General features: G+C 43.6%; 1 protein-coding gene across 12 annotated transcripts in view; it reads left to right on the top strand.

Moving 5' to 3' along the window:
* Fryl (FRY like transcription coactivator) overlaps positions 1-22,819 on the top strand; it is a 222,919-nt gene that overhangs the window by 102,080 nt on the left and 98,020 nt on the right. For all 12 annotated transcript variants that reach the window (XM_021653944.2, XM_021653945.2, XM_060380743.1 and 9 more), the window contains 4 exons: positions 7,283-7,482; positions 16,809-16,862; positions 19,883-20,022; positions 20,959-21,055. In XM_021653944.2, coding sequence (XP_021509619.2) covers positions 7,363-7,482; positions 16,809-16,862; positions 19,883-20,022; positions 20,959-21,055 — 411 coding nt within the window. In that variant the 5' untranslated portion in view covers positions 7,283-7,362. The remainder of the gene's footprint in view (positions 1-7,282; positions 7,483-16,808; positions 16,863-19,882; positions 20,023-20,958; positions 21,056-22,819) is intronic.

Below are 22,819 nucleotides of genomic sequence, written 5' to 3'. Positions count from 1 at the left end.
GCACTGCTTTTTCAAGGTATAAATTTCCCAGAGCCTTTCACAATGCCCTTTACTTTATTTGAGATCAAGTCTCATTGTGTGGTCCAGGCAGTGAGCTTGCAAGTCTTCTGGTTCCATCTTTATCTCAGACCCTTTCCAAGTTCATGTATTTTTTTCCTTGTCAGCATTCACTGAGTCTCTTTAGTGCTGTACTTATGCACATGGGTGTGGTGCCAGCCACTGGAGCATGGCATCCTACCAAGAGCTACACCCCTGAAGAAAACGGACTCTCCCTGCCCAGCAGCCATCACCTGCTAATAGTGCTCACCTAGCTGTGGGGCCTCATGATCCTCCCAACCCCACCCTACAATGTCCAGCATATTCACTAAATACTACCTTATATCCGGGGTTTTAGAATAGTTTCTGAGCCCAGCTTCTGAAGGCTCCAAAGGGAGTCAAGAACTGGGATTCTCCAGAAGAGTAAGTAATGGGTGATTTAGAAGATGGGTCACTTTCGTTGAGCTTTGGAATATTTCTGTGGTTGACTTCAAATAAAAAACATTGATCACATGCCAGAGATGTCACAGGACTTCTATTTTAGAAACTGTTTTTAGTGGGAACAGTTTAGCTTAGGATAAATAAACATTTTCAAATAGCTGTTCATGGAGGAGGCAAAGGCTTTAATTTGTTATCCATTACAATTGAATGGGAATAGAATTAATAAGATACAGACAGGTGTTCCTAGTAGGGAGTATGCCAGGTTCTGACCATGAACTTTATTTATTTATTTATTTATTTTATGCTAGGTTTCACTGTATAGCCCTGGCTAGCCTGGAACTCCCTATGTAAACATATCACAGAGCTATGTCCGCCTTTCTGCCTCAGTTTCTACCCACCTGTCTCAGTCTCTGAACGCTGGGATTAAAGCTATGCACCGCCGTGCTGGCTAGAAAGACTTTTCTAGTCTAAAGATGCCAGTTTTTTCCAACTCAATATGCAGAGATATGTATAACCATGGCAGGATGAATGGCAGTGAATTTGGTATGTAGGAATTTGTGTGCCATGAGAGGGCAACACTCTCTCTCCAAAGCTACGGGTAACTAATAGGACAAATTCAACACAGAAACAGATTGTTAGTAAGCAGGACAGTAAGCCCAAATGCACATTCCAGCATGGATTTAATTTATGGTGCTAAAGCCAGAGCAAAAATTTCAGTAGACAAACCCAGAAGAAATGAGCAGAGAGAATTACAGCAAAATACAGGTAGCTGTTAATCTGTCAAAGTGAGCCTCTTTTCTCTTTTTAGTCCTTTTCATTGTAAATAAGTTGAAAGGCCCAACCAAAAAGTCTGATGTGGTAAACAGCGTGATAGCGAGTTCTGAGAATCTCACGCTCCTCATTTCTTCTCCCATATGACAAGTCATAGTGATTCGGAACTAGTTAGCAGAGTGATTATGGTGCGCGCCTTTAATCCCAGCACTGGGGAGGCAGAGGCAGGCAGATCAAGGCCAGCCTGGTCTACAGAGGGAGTTCCAGGACACCCAGGGCTACACAGAGAAACCCTGTCTCGAAAGTTAGAGAGAGAGATTTCCCCAGGAATTTGATCAGCTGATGGTTGAACGTTTGGTCTTGCTCATGATATGCTTTGAAGATTCCTGCATCTTGGAAGGCAAAATGGCTTGGCGAGTAATGGTACTTGCTGCCAAGCCTGATGAACTGAGTTCATTACCTAGAACCTACATGGTCAAAGGAGAGAACTGACTCTCATGGGATGTCCTTTGACCTCCAGATGGGTGCAATGGCACGTGGAATGCACTTCCCCATAATAAATAAATACTACAATAATTTAAAAAAATACTCTTCTTTTTTTTGGTGGCCTAATGGCCAGTTTCATGTAAGTGCCAAGTGCCCTTGTGTGGATGCCTCCGTCCTCGCACTGAAGAGCAGCTGTTTTGGTGACTGTGAGCAGGTTGTGGTGTGAATGTGCAGTTTAGTTCCTGCAGGTGAAAAACCATGGTCAGTGTTGACCTTTGTAAGAAACTAACAGGCCTTCTTCCCAAAGCGCTCGTCCAATCTTGCATTCCCGCCAGCAGTGAATGACAGTTCCATCTCTGCTTGTCTCACTCTTGACTTCACCAGTGGTCCACTTGGGAGCCCTGCCAGTCAGTGTGGCCTTGCAGCGATACTTTGTTGTTGGTAGTTTCCTGAGCACTTAGCAGGATGAGCATCTTTTCACCAGCCATCCGTGTGTCTGCTCTGTGAAGCACCTGTTTTAAGTTTTGTTGTTGTTTTTGTTTGTTTTTTACTGTTGTTTATGTACTTAGCATACAAATCCTTTATTAGATTTTTTTTTATTATCATTCCTTAGGGATAATCTTTTGATCCTCACCATTGATTGCTGCATTGCTAATGTTGTTAATTTTTTTTTTCTTTCCATTCATAGATCTTTGTTTTGGTGTCTTTATAACAAGCCCCAACTGAAATCAAGATCACATAGACTTTTCTCCTATCTTCCAGGTTATAAACAGATTTGCATTTTATGTTTAGGTCTATATGTTCTATTTTCAGTGAGTTTTTATGGAAGGTAAAAATTCTGTTTAACTTCTTTTGCTTTTTTTTTTCCTTAAACATGTGGGTGTCTGGTTGTTCTAGCTGCATTTGTTGAAAAGTCTTTCTTCGCTGCATTTCCTTTGCTCCCTTGTCAAAGATCAGTTGACTATCCTTGTGCAGGTCTATTTCTGGCCTGTCTGTTCTGCCCCATTGATCTGTTTGTCTATTCCTTTGCCAGTAACACAATGCCTTGATTACTGTAGATTTATAATAAGTCCTGAAGTCAGGCAGTGTCAGCCCCCAGACTTTATTCTCCTTCCATATTGTGCTGGTTGTTTCCAGGCTATTTCTCTTGCTGTGCAAACCTTAGAATCCGTTTATTGGTGTCCGTGAAACAACTCTGTGGCCTAGGTTTGCTTTTTTAAAACTAATGTTGCTTTTGAGTTATGAGGTCTTTTTAAAAATTTATTTATTTAGGTTTTTAATGATTGTTTTAAGGCCATTTACCTTCTTGTGCCTTTTCTTAGGTTTCATCAAAACTTATTGTTAGGTGGTGTAAGAGACAATGATTTTAACAGTAAGCAGCTCTGGTGCCATTACATTTCCAGACCACGTAAACCTCCATAGCAATGTGTGTAGTGGATGTATCTGAGGTATATAGGTCTGTACCTACAGAAATGTGTGCATGTGTGCACACATGTGTGCGAAGGGGCCAGAGGTCAACGTCAGGTGTCTTCCTACATTACCGTCCACCTTCTTTTTGAGAAAGAATCCGTCACCTAACCTGGAGCTCGCTGATTTTGGTGAGGCTGGCTGGCCAGTGGACTGCAGGGATCCACCTGTGTCTAACCCGCAACGCCGGCATCACAGGTATACACTACCATGCCTGGTCTTTACCCGGTGCTGGGACTGAAGCGTGGTCCTTGTGCTTGAGCAGCAGTGAGCCATGCATGCACACAGCCCTGAATCCCACTGTTGTAATGACCCCAGAGACACAGCAGTTCAGGGGCTATGAGTCTTCCTCCTTGTCCTTTCCCTTTGACTGAATTTGAATTTATCAGGGGACAGGTGTTGTATTAATATGACAGGTGTTTTAGTGTATATACTATGTCAGCACAGAGCTATAGAGTATAGAGAGTGACCTATATAAAAAGTACTAGGGTTTTTTGTTGTTTTTTTTTTTTTTTGTTTGTTTGTTTTTTTGGCGTTTAAGAGAAAGAATAGTAAAGCTGAAATACAAAATGTTCAAGCCTTGCTTTGTCCTGATACAGCTATTCATGGTCAGCAGATTTATAGTCCAAGAGTGTTTAATGTCACATTGGAATTTTCTGTTTGAAATTCAATGCCTGGACCATATTCTCAAAACTTACACTCTAACATTTATATGCTTTTCTTCCCTCATGGGCAGAATTCTATAATTGCATGTAGAGAAATACTACTATTTGGGCTGGAGAGATGACTCAATGGTTGAGTTCATCCTGATCTTCCAGAGATGTGAGGTCAGTTCCCAGCACCTGCATTGAGTGGCTCACAATGACCTGCAGCTCCAGTTCCAGGGGATCCAACACTCTTGATTGCTCCATGATCACTGCACTCATGTGCACACACACTCACACAGACATCCATATACATAGAGTTTTATTTAACTTTACAAAGTATTTAATTCGGGCAGTCATGTGTCGCTGAATATCTTGGTTGGGGTTTCTGTTGGCGTGATAAAACTCTGTGAGGGTAGGTAAATGGTTTATTTACTTCACTGACACTTTTAACATCCATCGATGGGAGAAGTCAGGGTAGGAAGCCAGGTACAACAGGCATCTGGAGGAAGGACTGATGGAGAGTCCACGGAGGAGCTCTCTGTTTGCTGGCTTGCTTCTCACGGCTTGCTCAGCCTGGCTCTCCCAGCCCTTTGACAGAAGACAAATGCTGTCCAGTTCTTACTTGTTATTAGGAAATCAGTAAAAGTGGGTATGTTATTGTGCTTATTGGGCTCTTTATTTATCAATCCTTTACACCTGCTCATTATATTCTGTTCTGTTTTCTGTCAAAAGTGTTGGCAGTTTTCTAATTAATTTCATTTGTGCTTTGTGGATGGCTTTGAAAGTGGCTAATTCTGTTTAATATCCTACAGGTATTTTTCTGGGTTTCATTTTGGTTTTGTGTATATATTCTTCTTGTTGTTTTAAATCTGACATTGTATTTTGCACGTTTTCAGGCCATTTGGTAGTTTTGGGTCATATCATTTCAGTCCCTTGTGCAGGATTCAGTTAATTGGGCTAAACAAGCAAGTTCTAACCCTCTGTTATAGGAAGGTACGTGTCATACCCCTTCCTTTTTTGTAGAAATAAATGCTACAGGCACACTAAAGGATACATTGAAATATTGTCTTGACTTATTTAATCGTAAACACTGGTGAAATTTTTAGTCAGGTTAGAACTAAAAATTTTCTTGGGACCTTGACTTATTTGACAAGTGTCTTTCACTGCACAGTCACGAAACCTCGGGGCAGTGGCCCTCGACCGTCCTCATGCTGTGCGGACCACCAACCATAAAGTTATTCTCGTTGCTTAGTCTTGTTACTGTCACGAATCTTACTGGAAAGATGCCAAAGGGGTCGCGGCCCACGGGTTGAGAACCGCTGCCTCAGCACACTTCTTTATGATCACTTTCAAAATGGGTAGACAGCATAACGAGAGCTGTTTGAGCTGACACGTGTCTTTGGCTCTTAAGGGGCCAAAACCAATTTTTAGAAATTTAAGAGCTGCTGCTTTTCCCACAGTGACACTCGTTCATAGATTCCTTCCCTAATAATACACAATGTTGGATCGTGATGCACCGTAGACAAGTAGGTCATTGTTTCAGATAATGCCGGCTGTGTTCCAAGGACTGTGATTTGTCTTGGATGGTTTTTGCGATACAATTTTAATTATTCTAGAATATAAAATGGATTTTTAACTTGGTGCTAATAAAAGGTACTTGTTTTTAGATTCAGTATTAACAGTTTGCAGTAATCTTTAGGTTATTGTTGTGAATTTCTGTCTCTTTGCATGCTGTGTTTTATAGGACAGACTTATAACGTTTTGAGACATGCACCCTCCCTATTCCCCGCTCCATGGCCTAGGCTGACTTAGCAACAGCTTTCCTGCCCCTGCTGTTGTTAAACTCGTGACCCTAACTGCCTCAGCCTTCTGAGTACTGGAATTGGAAGTGCGTGTCACTAATTTAGTCTAGCTTAGAGTAGGTTTCTTAATGTAGGTTTTGCAGTGATACACTTTTTTTTTTTTTAAACAAATTTGCTGTCCGGTGGTGATGTTTAGATCTGCAGCTATTCAGTGTTTGAGCTGTGTTCTGTCTCCCCTTTGCAGAGATGGAGTTAGTCATATGCCAGTTCTTTATACGGAGAAGGCAGGAGCTGAAGAGCAGGTTGACAAGAAGCACAGGCTTTTGGATTCCAGAAGTCTGTGGTACTCTAGGTCAAGAGAAGTCATGCAGGCTGAAGTTAGAATATAGTCGATATTAAGCCTCAGGCTGGGAGGATGGACGTGACTGGATGGGTTATAGGCAGGAGTGAGGTAGGCTTGTGCTCTTCCCATCAAGCCTGTTTGGATTTATGCTACTTGGCAGATAACACATCATCCCCACCTGAGAAGATGGCCCCAGCCTCCTCTGAGTGAGTCAGGAGAGGATACTGCAAGTGACTGCTGATTCTGGTCCCTCACCTCAGTACCGCAAAAACTGGACAAGGCTCAGAGCCTTTCCTTTTAGCATCCTCATAGACAAGGCTCCAGCCACCTTGCTGGATTTCTGTACTGGCGTCCTGGTGCCATGTTTGGGTTCCTCAGTGTCACTCTCCAGACAAGCCAGAGCCTATCCCTTCCCACCTTAATACTTTCCACTAAACATTCTTCACAGAGTCCTAAAGGGCCCCCTGTGTTCTGAATCCCGACCTCCTCCATGCACCCCTCCAACCCTGTGCCTGCCCTTGGTCTTTTTGTTAGTGTGTGCTCAGTCTTGTGTGTTCTATTCCCGATGCTCTGTTCTGCGCCCCCTTTCATCATTGAGGCTTGCAGCTAGGTGTAGCTTCTTTAATGAAGCCTTCGTGCACATGCTTTCCAAGGTGGCATCTTTTGGCTCCAAATCCCACTCCTGTTTCATGTATTCATTTCTTTTATTTCCTTCATTTCTCTGGACCAGTGGTTCTCAACCTTCCTAATGCTGTGAACCTTTAATACAGTCAGGTGTGGTGACCCCCAACCGTAAAGTTATTTTCGTTGCTAGTTCGTAACTGTAATTTTGCTACTGTCATTAATTGAAATGTAAATATTTTTGGAGATAGAACTTTGCCAAAGGGGCTGTGTCCCATGAGTTGAGAACCACTGCTCTGGACACTCTGTCCAGAATCCAGTCATTCAGTAAATATTTGTTGTGTGCCTGAAGTGTGCCAGGCACTATCCTAGGTGCATGGCAGTCATCTAGGCCAAAACAGATCAAATGAGAATATCTAATGTTCTGAAAATCAGATGAGTAAAGTGGAGAAATAGCCAGTACATAGTAAGCATGACACATGCCATGCTGTGGACGTGTTAGGTAGGCGTTAGAACGGCAAACATGAAGGAAAGCCATGAAGGATGGTACCTGAGATTGGGAGATCCAGGAAGGGTGAAGATGTGTATTCACCGAGGAGAGTGGAGCAGGTCCAGGTCCCGTGGAGCTGGTTATTAACACAGAGCTCTTTTGTTTCTCTGACTTCTAGCTTCAGCACCAGTCAGCAACGTGAATAAGTTCTGTGCTGCTTCCAGCTTCCATTCCACTTTGGGAAGAAAGAACACCATCATGTCAAACATCACGATTGACCCCGATGTCAAGCCTGGTGAATATGTCATCAAGAGCCTCTTTGCAGAATTTGCTGTTCAAGCTGAAAAGAAAATTGAAGTTGTAATGGCCGAACCCTTGGTAAGTGGAGCCATCTATAAATCTCATTTTTCTTCTTTTCTTTTTTTTGACTGTTGCATTAACTGGTATAATACAAATTTTCCAAAGGGAGTAATATACTTGAACACGTTAAGTGTTAGGATTGTTATAAAGTGCTGATCCAGACAGCAGCAGTGGCTTCAGAATCTGCTTTGATAACTTCTTGGCAATCACTAAGGAAAAGAAATGACTGCACAGGTGGAAATCATGTGGCCACATATAACACAACAGGACCTAAAAGAGAATCTGGAGTATTCTACAGGTTGTTGTAAAGACTATAGCCAATGTAAATTAGTGAACATCTTTTTTTTTTAATTGATTGTTTTTGAGTCAGAGTGTTGTGTAGTTCAGGTTGGCCTTGAACTTGCTATAGTCAAAGATGACCCTGCACTCTTGATTTCAAAGTGCCAGGATCATAGATACATGCCACTGTAGCTGACCTATGTATTTTTACACTCATAATGCATGAGAAATGCTCAGGGAATAGTGAGTAGGGGCTGTGATGGGGAGAATGCCCAGCAGTGAATGTTTAGATTAGATTCTGCCAAGTTATAAATCAGTGCCATGATAAGTGGCCTGGGGGCTAGATCCATGAGGAGAGAATCGTGTTTCGTTCAGTCCGGAACGAACCAGGGCCTGGACAGTAGAAGAGGAGGCAATACAAAGAATCTCTAATATTTGACATGTGTTAGGTAAGAGCAGTCCAGCAGTTGCAGTTAAGAGCTGCTGCTGTTTGGGGTAGCAGGGAATGGCAGGGTAAAGTACACAGGAGCCTGCTGAGACAGTTAGGTAAATAAGATCGTTTTTCATGTGAGTGCATTAAAATGCGTGGAATTGCTTGAGCAGTGGCTGGGAATTCTTTTGGAGATCTCCTAAAAGATGGTGATGAGTGTGAAAGTGGTCATTGTCTACCCAAAATCTGAAAGAACACTTGCTATCAAAAGAAATTAAGGGCTGAATAGAAATATCCCCAAATATGCAAACGGTTCAAGTTAAATGGTTTCCATCCAGTCCAGTCTTTAAGAGAACAGTCTCGGTATTGGTTTGTTGAGGTATTACTGGAAATGCAGATGTATTTTAGCTTGCCCTTTGGGTTTGAAGGGCGGGAATATGAGTCATGCTGCAGGAAAGCTGTAAGGGCAAGGGACCAGTGGTGAGGAAGATGGAGATGGTAGCTGCTGCAGACCCATTACTCCTGCCCAACTGGACGAGGGGTGGGTACTCACTGCCAGTTGGAAGGACTCATTGCTCATCTGAGGCCAAAAGCCGGTGAGCGGTGGAGAGAGGCATAATACTGGCTTCCTCAGTCTACTGCACTTGCTCAGGGCAGAGCACAAGAGAGGGACGCTGATGCCCTAGGAAATTGGTGGCGCCATCATCACATGTGCTCCGAATTTCCTTAGATATGAACCTGATTGCTAAGCTTCTAGTCACTAAGTAGAGAAAGCTGCTTGGCAAAAGTATCCATGAGGTGATGTGTTCTGGGCTTCCAAAACCAGCCAGATCTGTATTCCAAAACTGTGCACATCACTCCAGAATTACTTTTCACATATCGGATTAATGCTTTTCTTATACCAGCATACAAACACATACATATTTTTATAGCAGGTGCATCATATAGATTGATTTTTACTTTTGGTTTTGTTTTGTTTTGTTTTGTTTTTCTTCAAGGCAGGGTCTCACTGTGCAGCTCTGGCTGCCCTGGCACTCACTACATAGAGCAGGCCAGCCTCAGACATCCACCTGCTTTTGCTTCCCAAGATCCTGGGACTAAAGGCCTGCACCACTACGCCTGGCTTAGAGTTTTGTTTTAAGACATAAGGATTATAAAACCTTACTGACATAATTAACAACCATAAGCTTTAATTATAAATAAGCTGAATCTACAAAATGTTAATTTTCTTTTCAGTGCTCTTTTAATGATATGATGAATAGCTTTTGGAGCCGTCTTGGATAGCACAGAGTTAAGAAAAGGAAAAAAAAATTATGAGAAGTTTCAAAAAGATATTTATAGTATATCAAATACCCAGGACCTATCACCCAGCCACAGTTTTCTTCTTGCTCCACACACCATGCACTTAAAAACACTAATCTGTTTTGCCAGGCATGGTGTCACACACCTGTAATCCCAGCACTCAGTGAGGCAGAGGCAGGTGGATCTCTGTGAGTTCCAGGCCAGCCTGATCTGCAGAGTGAGTCCAGGACTGCCAAAGCTACACAGAGAAACCTTGTCTTGAAAAACAAACAAACAAAAACAAAAAAAAAACCCACTGCCTGTTTCATAAAAATCTTGACAAACAGTTTCATATGTCATGGTCCTATTAAAGTCTCAAATAGTCCATATTCCCCATTTATTTGTTTGTTTAATCACTTTACAGTCTGATGCTAGTCTCCTCCCAACCTCACTCTCACATCGTCATATTTCAGATTCATGAAAGAATTTTAATTTTGAAATTCTTCAGGTCCTGGGGATTAAAGGATGGGTGAGAGGATGACTTACTATGACCGAGTCTCTAAATGAGCCCCTAGACCCCCTTTAATTGGTAAAACCTGAGTCATTACAGGTCTTGCTAAGTGAGATTCAGTGCCAGAACATGTAACCTCACAAGGCAGCTCATCACGTCATCGCTTTCCTTTGGCTTATTCAGCTTTTCCCCGTCTACACACACACATCATCACCATCCTGCTCCGGGGCCATCGCTGAAGATTCCTAAGTCTCATTTTTCAAATGTTTTGGTTTTTTTTTTAGCAGTGTGCTAACCCACCTGAGCATCCTCTTTGCTCCCTCCAACACAGCGACCCTACACTAAGCTAAAGGTTTTACTGTAACATGTTGTCCATTTAGTAATGTGCAAAACTATGTGTCAATATGTACCTATACGCATATACACACATGAATATGCATGAACATATATACACATAGGTATGACCATGTTGTATCATGGCTGGTTACTCGTCTTGTCTGGTGTAGGTTACTTGGTGCCAGGGACCAGGTGTCTGTGCTCTATTAGGATAGCCTGTGGTTTCACAGAGGTTTTCATTCTACCTTGGTTTACCCCTAAGAGGCACTGCTGTGTCGAAGAAGACACAGTGCCACTCTTCAAGGCAGGGCTTCTCATAGTTCCTTCAGAACTGTCCGATGCTGCTTTGTTCATTCAGAGGTTATTTCACAGGTGTCTGCTACGCAATCTTAAAGTGCAATTATAAAATTAAAGTTAACATGATAGAAAGTCCATCTGAGGGGCTGGAGAGATGGCTTAATAGTTAGGAGCACTTGCTGCTCTGACAGAGGACCTGGTTTGGTTCCCTGAACCCATGCGGTGGCTCACTACCATTTGTCACTCCAGTCCTAGAGAATCTGAACCCTCTCCTGGCCTCTCTAGCACTAAGTGCACACGTGGGGTTGTGTGTGCGCGTACGACACACACATAGGCAAAACACTCATGAATCTGAGATAAAAATAAATAAATCTTAAAAAATATTCCTTTGCAACATGGATGTTACTTTCCCCTCATCCCGCTTTGAAAGATGAGACATCCCTGCTCATTCTCCCCGACACAGCAAGGGTGCCCCCCTAATCGTCATCACAGCTTATAGATTTTTTTACTCATGACACACTCCCGTATACCAAAGCAATTCCTTCTTATCTAGGTCAGTACCCAGGCAGCTCCGTTTTTATTTCTATCTGGGCCTAGGTAGATTGGAAATCCATAGCATCAAGATAATGAAGACACATAGACTCTACTCCCGTGACAGAGCGTAGAAGATAGCTTTGGGTGCCTCCCTTGAAACTTCCTCTGTCTGCAAGCTGTTTCTCTACCCTCTGAGGTAGTAAGCGGCTGTGCACGTGCTCCCTGTCACGTGGTCAGTGCTGACCTGGATCTCGGCCCGCCGGGATGGCAGGGCTGCAGAGGTGCGGCAAGAAGCTAACCCTGGGGGGAAAAAAAAGAATCTAACCCTGCCGGTGAAATGATAGACTCTGTCTCTCCATTCCCGTGTCAGGAAGGAAAACAAATGAAGAAAAAGAGGAGCTGGGCTCGGTGTTCTGCCTCTAATTTCATTTTCACTTTGGAAGGAAGATCTGGGAAGGGCAGGCAGTGACTGACATTGCCTCTTCCATGCTCGGCAGTCCAGTGATATTTGCTAAGAGAAGATGGATCGATCTCGGCTAATGGCCCAGGCCTTTCCAAGCTCACCTATTAATTGTGTCCACTGTCAGTGACTAGAAAGGAGATGGAGGAAAAAATATGTGAGCTCGTCATCTGCTGATTCAGATGATTCAGACTGTCCGTGCTTTGTTTAGGCTCCGCATCTCAAGAGAGCTCAGATTGACATTGTTGTTTGTGACTATTAAAACGTGTGCATTTTATTATGTTCAGTTGGTTGCACTGTATCTTTACGTTGGTCCTTGTCACCTTCTCGCATGTTTTCCAACATAATTTTAAAATATTTATTCAATTTTTATGTGCACGAGTTTGCCTGCCACGTATGTGTGTGTGCTGCGTGACTGGAATCTGTGGAGGCCAGAAGATGGGGTCAGATCCTTGGACTGGAGTAACGGATGGTTGTAAGCCACTGTTTAGGCGCAGGGAATTGCCCCCTGGGTCCTCTGCCATTGCAGCCAGTGCTCTGTGCCACTAAGCCACCTCTCCAGCCCCAGCAAGTTTATTTCGGCATGCTCTTTTTAAGAATGAAGCTCTAAACCGCTTACCATAGGCACAGCGCCTGTGGACCGTGACCTTCCCCTGTCATCCCTGGAATAGGCTGTCAGCTCTTTCTCCGGAGGCCCTTCAGGGTCTCTTAAGAAGACCCGAAGAGTCCCGAATGGAACAGTTTAGGTTTTGGGTAGTGTCTTAGTCTCTGTTCTGTTGTTGTGACAAAACGTGTGAAGACCACAGCAACTCTTTGAAAGCTTTAAAGGAAAGCTTTAATCGGGAGCTTGCTTACAGTTTCAGAGGCTTAGTCCATTCCCTCATCATGGTGAGAAGGCATGGTGGCAGGCACGGCAGGCGTGGTGCAAGAGAAGCAGCTGAGAGCTACATCCTGATCTGCAGGTAGAGAGAGAGGAGCAGGGAGGAAGAGAGACTGGGCCTGGCATAGGCTTTTGAAACCTGAAAGCTCCCCTTCCCCTCTAGTGACACACTTTCTTCAACAAGGCCATACCTCCCCTCTCAAATAGTGTCACTCCCTGTGACTAAGCTTTCAGATATATGAGCCATGTGAGCCTGTGTGCTTCATTCTTATTCAAACCACCACAGCTAGCATGGTGGGGGGTTTGCCGGAGTTAACTCCCCTGTCAGTTAACTCCCCTGGCTTCTGGGCAGGACCTCATCCTCAGTTGTATTCTCCAGTTGGTACCTCTCCATTTTGCCTCTGCTCTGTGCCTACAGTGAAAACATCTCAATCTCCCTAATAAGGTGGACGGTGGGAATGGAAGGAGAGTCTAAAGTTCTTTCAGACACTTCTTCAAAACAATTGTTCAACCAGCCCTCACCCCAGCCCCCACTGAGACAAGGTCTCCAGCAATGAATGACCTTGAACTTGTGGTCCTTGTGCCTCTGCTTTGAAAGTGCGGGGATTCAAGTATGCGTCAAGTATGATTCAGGTATGGAGTTGGAACTGCATCCCGGGTTTTGCGTGGTGTGCAGCGCGGAACCGCACGGAGCCCTCTTAGCTTTAGCCTCACTGTAGCGGTCCCTCCTTTCAGAATACCCCCGTTCTCCCAAGTCCCGAGCCTTTCAGAACATCAGCCAGGTGTTTCCTCACTCTCTGCCCAGAGGACATTTTCTCCTCAGTTGTTTCTGTCTGAAATCTCAGTCCCACTCACCCCTTGTCCTTGTGGGTCTCCCACACAGATTCCTGCTGCAGCCTCCGGGGTCAGCTGCATGAGGGTGGGGCTTATTTTCCCTTCTGCTCATGGTTGTTTCTCCAGAATGCCGGGCACCCCGCGAGTCCCTGGATGGGTGACTGCTGACCCAGTGCAGGAGCACATGTCTGGATTCTCTCTTGCTTACCCAAGAAGGGATCATCACTGTTCAATGAGATACTGTCCTCCCCTGACAATTTTTACCTTCTCTTTCCAGCTTTGGTTTGAATCTCTATGAAGGATCTTTCAGGTACTATTTAAGTGGTTTAGAAGCAAGCTAGAGTGTAAAGGATTATGAGCCCCAGAATCATTATTAATTTTTATATTAAGAAAAGTGAGAGGACCTGGGAGAAGGCTCAGCAGTTAAGAGCACCTGGGTTACCAGCACCTACATGGAGGCCCACAACCATTGGCAACTCCAGTTCCAAAGGATCTGATGCGCATTGCACAGACCTACATGAGGTCAAAACATGCATACACATAAAACAAAACAAATAATGTTTAAAAATCATGAAAAAGTAGAAATACTTCTAAAAGGGGAAAGGAGAATTATTTTTTCTTGAGACAGTATCTCATGGAACCCAGACTGGTCTTGAATCCACCACGCAGCTGAGAGTGACCTTGAACTCCTGATCCTCCTGTCTCCCTGCCAAAGTGCCAGGATTACAGGCTTGCACACCACACTTGGTGCCAGCTATCATTTTTCATGTCTGTTAATCATCCATCTCTTTGGTACTTGCCACCTGAAACTGCACACACACTTGATCTTAACAAAAAAAGATCAAAACAGTGCGTCTTTCATCTCTCTCTTACTGTGCCTACTACGTGAATGAAACCTTAGCACCGGTCTTCATAAATACACAGGAAGAAATTATATACTTAGAGTTCGGTGCTCTCAGAGGTCTTAGATCCTATCTGCCACACAAAGTAGCCTGTTTGATAACTGTGGCAAATTGACTTGTGATTTTATTTTGATAAGAATTAAAGAATTAGTCACAAATGAGGGAAGGAAACTCAGGGACTACTGTATCTTTATTTATTAAATTCTTCTAATTGCTTGGAGGGTTTTTGTTGTTCTTAAACAGTAGAAAAGCTGTGGACTTAATTCATTTTAGTTAACTGAGCCTTTTGTAACTTCTTGCTTTTCATTGTGGCTATGCAATATTCTGAAACCGTCTCTCACGTTCTAAGAGACTGGAATCTTTGCTGGACCTCACAGCCAGAGTTAATAAAACACTTTGAGGTGACTTAAGACGTAAGACTGCCATCCTACTGTGCGCTCAGCCTGTTTGTTTAACCAGCTCTGAGAACAATGTAACAGCCAACCTTACTTGCCTTGCATTTCCCATGTAAGTAGCTCTTTCACTCCAATCGCTACTTAAATTACACCCTAAGCTATAATCTTAAATTTTCTACTCTTCTGTGCCCCTGCTCCAAAGTGATGCTGGTGTGTTCTGATACCTGTGTGCTAGAAGCAGCAACTAGGCAGAGAAAAACCAAATCTTATCCATGGATATCCGCCATAAATATTGAACATAAAAGGATTTTTGTAGTACTGTTTGTTATTTCTGTCAGTTGGGGTCAGTTTGGAGTCAGCGACTTACTCCCTTGTCAAACTCAAAGACTTCAAGTGTTCCTTGTCCCTTCCCCATGTGAAACTTTCTCCTCTGTCCATTAAACACAGAGTGAAGCCTTTGTTAGGAACACTCACTGTCACACTCAGATACGACAAAACACACACACACACACACACACACACACACACACACACACACGGACAAACACAGAGTCACAAGACAGCCTTCAGGAAGGCACAGACCCAAACCCACACAGTAGGCAGGACAATGGAAGACGCAGAGAGAGGAAAGTGGAGACTTCAAATCTGAGGTCAAATGACACCAAGGGGAAGTGGCTTTGATTTCTTCAGTGTGGCATCAGGGCGTTATTGGTGACCGAGTTTATTAATGTGTTCAATGGTGTGTGCAACTGTCAAGATAGAGACAATTTAACAAATCCTACACATCTTTAAGAATCATTTTATTATTATTTTTTCACTGATGTGTCTGTGTGTTGGCATGTATGTGTGAGTGCAGATGTTCACAGAGGCTGGGGACATCCCCTGGAGGGGGACTTCCAGGAGAATCGTCTGTGATGTCCACTCTGGGGGAATCCCACACCTCGGGCCTCTTCGGGCAGGCACCTGTAGTCACTCACTCATACACACAATTAAAAATAAATCTGTTTAAAAAGGAGTTCATGTACAAAATGCCCGTTTCTCCATCAGTCCTCCTTGAAGAGGAAATCATTCCTCAGGAGAACTGACTTTGGCATCATGTATACATCTAAGCAATGTTTGAGGTGGGGGGGGGAGGGAGAGGAAACTCATTTTCTAGAGCAGTGGTTCCTAGGCAGCCACCCACTGCTACTGCTGTTTCTCCTCTAAACAGTTTCAGTGCACAGAGAGAACTGGGCAGTCCCCACACCCCACCTTAAACTAGCTTATTTCTGAAAATACCACTTAATATGTTTGTTTGTTTGACTTTCTCCTTTCTTTCCTTCTTTCTTTCTTCCTTCCTTCCTTTCTAACTTTCTTTTCCTTCCTCTTTCTTTTCCTCCCTCCTTCCCTCCCTCCTTTCCTCCCTCCTTCTCTCCCTCCCTCCCTCTCTTCTTCCTTCCTTTCTTTTTCTTTCTAGGAAAGCAAAGCTCAGAGATCGCAAGCCCTCCAGCAGGCTTCCAGATCAAGCTACCTGGCCTCACAGGCCTGGCCACACCCCCTCGCAGTATGAGGATACTGTTCATAAATGCCCATGTTCCCTACCCCATCTCCTTTGAGACAGGGCCTCATTTTGTACTCACTTTGTAACCCACCCTGGCCTGGAGCTTACTGTATAATTCAAATTGGTCCCACCCCCCTCCTGCTTCAACTTTCCCAGTGGCGAAAGGGCTGAGCCACTCCACCTGGCAAATGAGCTTTTCCTTCCTGCCCCTACATCTCCTTGTTTTCCTCTGTCTCTCTGTCTCTGTCTCTTTCTTGCTCTCTCTCTGGTGCTGGTACCCAGGGTCTTACACTTATTCTACCACTCCTAGCCACCCCAACCCAGCCAGCACTGGTTGAACAAACAAACTGACTAATAAAAGCATAATGATTGACATTTGAACATGAATTTAACCAGGTCCTTTGTTGAACTTTAATTCCTTAATCCAAGAATCATCATTAACAGAATGACTTCATTTGGACAGTGGCTGTGAAGTCCCTTGCACAGGAGAGGTTAGCATCTTGGGCTGTGGTGAGGGCAAGGTGGAGGTTTCCCATTTTTTGAAAGCAAGCTATTAAAAAAAATGAATCAAGCAAAACGAACTGTAAGCCTAAACTGTTGATCACATTGTGGTCCTCCAACATTTTGTATTTAAGCTTATTTTTTTTTATTTTTTATTATTACAGGAGAAGCTGTTATCCAGATCTCTTCAGAGGGGTGAAGATCTGCAGTTTGACCAGGTATCATAATTTCAGGAAAGAGTCTTTCTTTGAAGAACTATGTCTGTCCTAATAGTTTAGTTTGCATAGGTCCACCATTGAGAAAGTCCTTCGTCTTGTGTAGTGATCCTGTATGTTCCTCTGTGGTAGATTCTTCCACAGTAGAGCAAGGAACTGGCTTGACTTTAGTTTGCTTGGTACTTTAAGCCTTTTTGCTTTTCTTTATTTTCTTTTTTTTTTTTTTCATGTCTTTAACATGCCTTTGAAGTTTTCCCAGGAAGCTAACTAAATCCTTCCACCTCATCGTATATACTGGTTTGTTTCCACAATTTGTCTGTCTACCTATCTCCTATCTGTCTGTCTGTCTATCTGTCTATCTATCTATCTATCTATCTATCTATCTATCTATCTATCTATCTATCTATCTGAGGCGGGGAATCATTGTGTAGGCCAGGCTGGCCTCATACTGTCAGAGATCCACCCGTCCCTGCCTTCCAAATGCTGGAATTAAAGACATGCACCACCACTCCTAGAATTTTTGCATTAAGTTATCATACGATTTAACCTTAACAGTTTAACATTACTTTTCAACCCTTAACATATTTTCACTTGTGGTTCTTAGAAACCTGTATATAGACTATCAGTATCTAAAGTCTGTTCTTTTATTAATTTTTCCCCTTTGCTGAGATTAAATGTTGGCTCACGTTTTATTATTATCTTTTTTTTTTTTTTTTTACATGTTGATTATTTAAAATAACATTCTGGTGCCACTGGTGTTCACGGGCCTTTTTACACAGAATCCAGTTTCTATTGGTGCATTGGTGTTAGGATGGCAAGCATGGCTAACTTCCAAACTATTGTGTCTAAGAAAAGGAAGCCAGTGCTCAGATTAGATTAGCTGATCAGATTAAGCAGACTGCTTAGGGCTGCGGGCTGAGACTCGCCAGAAGCCTGTGCTGCTGGACCCTACTACAGTTTTCCAAATCTTCTTTCCTCAAGAGAGGGTTCTACAATAGAGCACCAGCGTTGGCGGCCTGTTCTCCAGGAGCCAGCGTTCTGCACTCACTGAGTAGACGGAGGCCGCAGGCAGGAAGGTAACGCCTGGTTACTCAGTCCTTTCCAGGGCTGAACTAACAAGACCATTAGCATCTGGCTTCATCAGAGAGATATAATCAGGGTTTGATCTCTGACTCAATGCCATTATCAGGAAATTTTCTGATTTTTTTTTTTTTTTGGTAAATGGTCATTAAAAATTGCGAATAAGCCAGGTGGTGATGGCACACACCTTTGATCCCAGCACTCTGGAGGCAGAGGCAGGCTGATCTCTGTGAGTTCGAGGCCATCCTGGTCTACAGAGCAAGTTCCAAGGAAAAACCAAAAACCATAACAAAACAAAACAAAAACTGCAAACCAGTGCTAACTGGTCTGCTTGAATAGAGATGTGGCATGAGTTGTTTTATTATGTTTAGAAGGCAATGTTTTATTCTTCTTAGATACTAAATGAAGTTTTGTTTGAGGCATACTAATTTTAGTAAAGTGTAATTTTCTAAACACTAAACAATAGAATTAATATCTCATTTTGACAGTAATTTCCAATATTACAGCGCATATCTAATCATAGGAATATATAATAAATGGAGGCCAAAATAAGTCAGAAATCATGAAGAAGCCTATAGGACCTAAATAATGAAAAAGAGCCTGTGGAATGAAATAAACCATGCCATTCTTTTTTCCTGGATAACCTTTATTTTGAAGTTTATGAACAGCATGAAACACCAGGGGATTAATTTGATTTCTCAAGATATTAATTTATCTTCATTAGCCAACGCTTCCTGCCGTCACAGAGCTGAACAAGCCCCTGACTCTTCTGCAGGCTGTATGTTTTAGATAAGGTGACAAAGTTCCACAGAGCATTGACTATACACTGTTATAAAATGTTAATTTTAGGAGCAGTTGGTTTAGTCAGGTGTAGAAATGCCCTGGAAGGGAGAATATTTTCTTGGAATCCTTGATGATCTATGACCATAGGGCTACTCATTATAGCTAGTCTGGGAAAGTTGGGTTTATTCAAGAAAGGAAATCAATTGGTGCTTATCTTGGTGATAGTCAGCTCTCTGTTGCTGTGATAACAGAGTAGCTGAGATAATGGAAGAAGGGTTTGTTTTGGCTCAGGGTATCAGAGGTTGCAGTCCACGGTCACATGATCCTGTTGCATCCTGCTTGTTGTAGCTTGTGATGGCTAAGAAGTAGAGAGAAACGGGGGCAGGGCTAGACTCCCAACATTCCCTTCAAGGGACTGTCCCCAGGTGATCCACTTCCTGCCAAGAGGCTCAAAGTACCACAGTTTCCAATGCCAGCCCTCGCTGGCCACTAAACCTTTGACACACGAGCCTTCAGGGACATTGCAGATGCAAACCGGCGCGTTCAGGCAGCATCAAGGAGGCCCCTCATTTTAACAGCCCTCCACCCTACACATCATCCACTTAGGTGTCACTTGACGTCTGTTCTCATGTGGCTCCACCATGTTATTTTGTGGCTGTCAGAGCAATTGTAGTTCTTCTGTCGTCACAGCCCTTCCTGCCACCCTCATATAATGTAGTCTCTTTGTCTTTGAATCTCATCGGGTCACGGCACGAGTAGAAATGATATGAAGAAGGTGTGGGTAGAACGCTTGTGACAGAACACCAGTGGCTCACCTGTGTGCCTCACTGCTCTCCAAAGATACCCACGTGTGTAATCAGGACTGTCGTAGACAGACTTGATTTTACACACACGAGTGGCATGCGGGTGCTGGATGATCGTAAGCTACTAAGCTAAACTGAATGGTTTGAGATAAATATTAACCATGACTAAAACTTAAGCTGATTTTTATTTCATTCCATGGCTAAAGCCTTGGCTTATCTTTGAGCTCTGAGACGTTTTCTGTCATGGAAGCTGCGGTTTCTCTGTGGCTTCCACCAGGCGGCTCGTGGAGTGTAGCGGGGAGATGGCTGCCGGCTGCTGTTCTCTCCTGTTATATTTGGCTCTGTCTTGCCTTTCAGCTGATAAGCTCCATGAGCTCCGTCGCTGAACACTGTCTCCCTTCCTTACTCCGAACCTTGTTTGACTGGTACCGACGCCAGAACGGAACTGATGATGAGTCCTACGAGTACAGGCCCAGGTCTAGCACAAAGTCTAAGGGGTAAGTGGCGTGTTTAACTCCATCTTACACGGACTTGAGAGACTTGAGGAGCGGGAGCGGGTTATCAAGGTGAGATTGTGTCACTTGGCTACTGAGCACGGACTGCATCAGAAACAAGGTAGACTGAGTTTGTGCCTATGTATGGTAGTAAGAACAAAGGAGAGTTCATGCTTAAACTTCAGTAATCTACTTCATGAGTTGTAGGTTTGGGGTTTCCATCCCCGGGATAGTTAGACAGAAATCACAGGAGACCCATCCCAGAAATCAGTGTGGAGCTCACAAGGGCAGTCTGAGATAAGTCAGTGGTCCTAACTCAGGAGAAGACCCAGCTTGATGTTGGTAAAGGGAAGCACAGCAGTGCAGTAAGAACGAAAGAACTGGTACCCAAAGAACTTGTCTGCTCCCTCCAGATCTCACAAGGGAACTTGGGCTGTGTAGAACATCTGCATCGAGGCAATTGTTGGAGGCTTAGTACAATGCTTTGGTGCATCACGTGTAACCTGTCACCTCAGATCCCACATTGCGTTTTCATCTAGAAAAGTTAGCAGTTCTGTTTAGTTCATAACAAAAAAATTTTTAAAGCTACCAATGAACTATGAAGCTATGCTAGATATTCTAGATGGACACTGAAGTCTTTTTCTTCCTCTTGCCGACTCTTCTAGACCAGGCTTATTTCTAGTAGATAGAGCAGTGAGGTGCATGTATCAATAGCCAAGTCTGACAGAACACGCCAAGCACGCATTGTCCCCATGCCAGTTGGTGCTGAGCGCCCCACACATACTCAAGCACTCTCACTCACACTTACTCATACTCACACTCAGCACTTCTGCTTGTGCTAAGGAGGACCACAGTAAACAGCACAAACCAAGCACTGTACAGTAGCCATTTTGGAACTTGGAGTCTCAACACAGTCCTCACTTTGTGTTCTTGTTTTAGAGACGAGCAGCACCGTGAAAGAGATTATCTTCTGGAGCGGCGGGACCTTGCCGTGGATTTCATCTTCTGTTTAGTTTTGGTTGAAGTTCTAAAGCAGGTAAGTGCCTCTCTATCCCAAAGCCTGAGTCTTTTGCGCCCTCGTGTTTCTGGTTCTTGAGGGAGGATGTTATCTCCGATTCTGACCCACGCAGTTAGCCAGATCATTTAACCTAATTGCACATCTTTGTGCTGCCTGGGGCATGCCTCCTCTGTCCCTGTCTGTCTCTATTCTTTTTACCTTCGCATGATGCACAGTCATGTTACCAAGAATGAGCTGCGTGGAATTCCTGCTAGGTAGGGACTTTCAGCTATGAAGACTGTCTGTCTGTCTGTCATTTGGCTACTTCTTCCCCTCCCCTTCGTTTCCATGAGGTGGAAGGACAGATGTAAATAATGTCAGACACAACATTTGTTGAAAATTAATAAAGGTGTGCATACAAGTTCTGGTATGGATTGAAGGTTGTCTTTTTTTTTTTTTTTTTCAAGTTTGTAGTCTTTAAGACATCTTCATATTTCAAGCTATGGACTGTGGTTTGAGAAACTTAGAAAACTGAAAAAAGAAAACATATTTTCCTTATGTAGTGTTTGGGAAGGAGTTTCACTTCTGTTACTTAGGATGGCATATAAAAGAATAGCAAATGCCAAATCTAAAAGTAATCTGCAGTCTATTTTGATTTCATTAATATATACCTGGATTATAGGGTCATTTATGCGCTGTGTTTGTTTTTACAATGTATGTGAGCTGACAGTTATTTGCAAATAAAAGGCATAACAAATACATAAAAGAGATAAATGAGTTAATAAGTCAAAGTCACCTTACTGTATACATTTTGTAAAGCTTGTGGGGGCGGGGGTGGCTTTTTAGTAGATCTGGGAATCAGATTTCCTCTGTAACTTGTTCTAACAAGCCAGATTTGGTTTCTCTGATCTCTGAGTGTGGCCAGGATGCCAAGATGCTAAAGCCAAAGTAACTAGGGCAGGAGAGCTGTGAGGAGAAAGGGCCCAGGTCACAAGTGAACTTGATTGTACCCTGAGGCTGACTGCTTGTGTCATTTCTGTGCTGACACTTGTGTGGTGACTTGGTGTGTGTGTGTTCACTATTCCTGCTCTCTCTGGTGCACTTTGGCATGGCCCTGAGCTTATGAGTGGTAGGGCTTCAGAGCTGTGGCGGTTGTGGGGGGGAGTACCCTCCCCTGCCCACATCCTGGCCTCTCCTTCCCTTTCCTGTCCCAGCCTCTCCAGTTCACACAGCTCTCCTAACACAGGGGAACATCAGCACCAAGAAGCATGGGCCATTTGGAAGCTTTCCTAGTTGGCTCATCTTTCAAGATCCCTGTGCAAGGCCTTGCTGACGCACTGCTCGCAGGGGCTCAGGTGTGAGGCGACAATGTGCAGCCTCTGATAATGACCCGGTTTCTGGGGCCACATTGTCCCTCCCAGCAGGACCCTTCCCTCAGCCTTTACTATCTCTTCATACCAGAGTTCAGACATCCCCAGCCAGAGAAAAGTGAGTCGCTGAGTACACAGGAACCTTCTTCTAAAACTAACTGTTTGTAGGGATTCCTCTCCACAAAAAGACAGAGTTGTTTCTCTTTCTTAGATTAGTTTCTCTAAGCTCATGGAAAAATGAAATAAAAGATCAATAGAGATTTCTAAAATGTCGTGACTAAGTAATCCAATTTTCTTGTGTCAAAATGACATAGAGCTTCATAGATCTCTAGAGTAATCGACTTAGGGCCTTGAATTTTCTAGGGCCTTTGCCTCTGTCAGGCATAACAGATCCACACTAGACTGTAACTCTGTTATGTTGTGTATCGGGTAC

This window comes from Meriones unguiculatus, chromosome 3 (assembly GCF_030254825.1).
Source record: "Meriones unguiculatus strain TT.TT164.6M chromosome 3, Bangor_MerUng_6.1, whole genome shotgun sequence".
Taxonomy (NCBI): domain Eukaryota; kingdom Metazoa; phylum Chordata; class Mammalia; order Rodentia; family Muridae; genus Meriones; species Meriones unguiculatus.
Note: the sequence above shows the minus strand (reverse complement) of the source record. Positions and strands in the feature narration are given on the sequence as shown.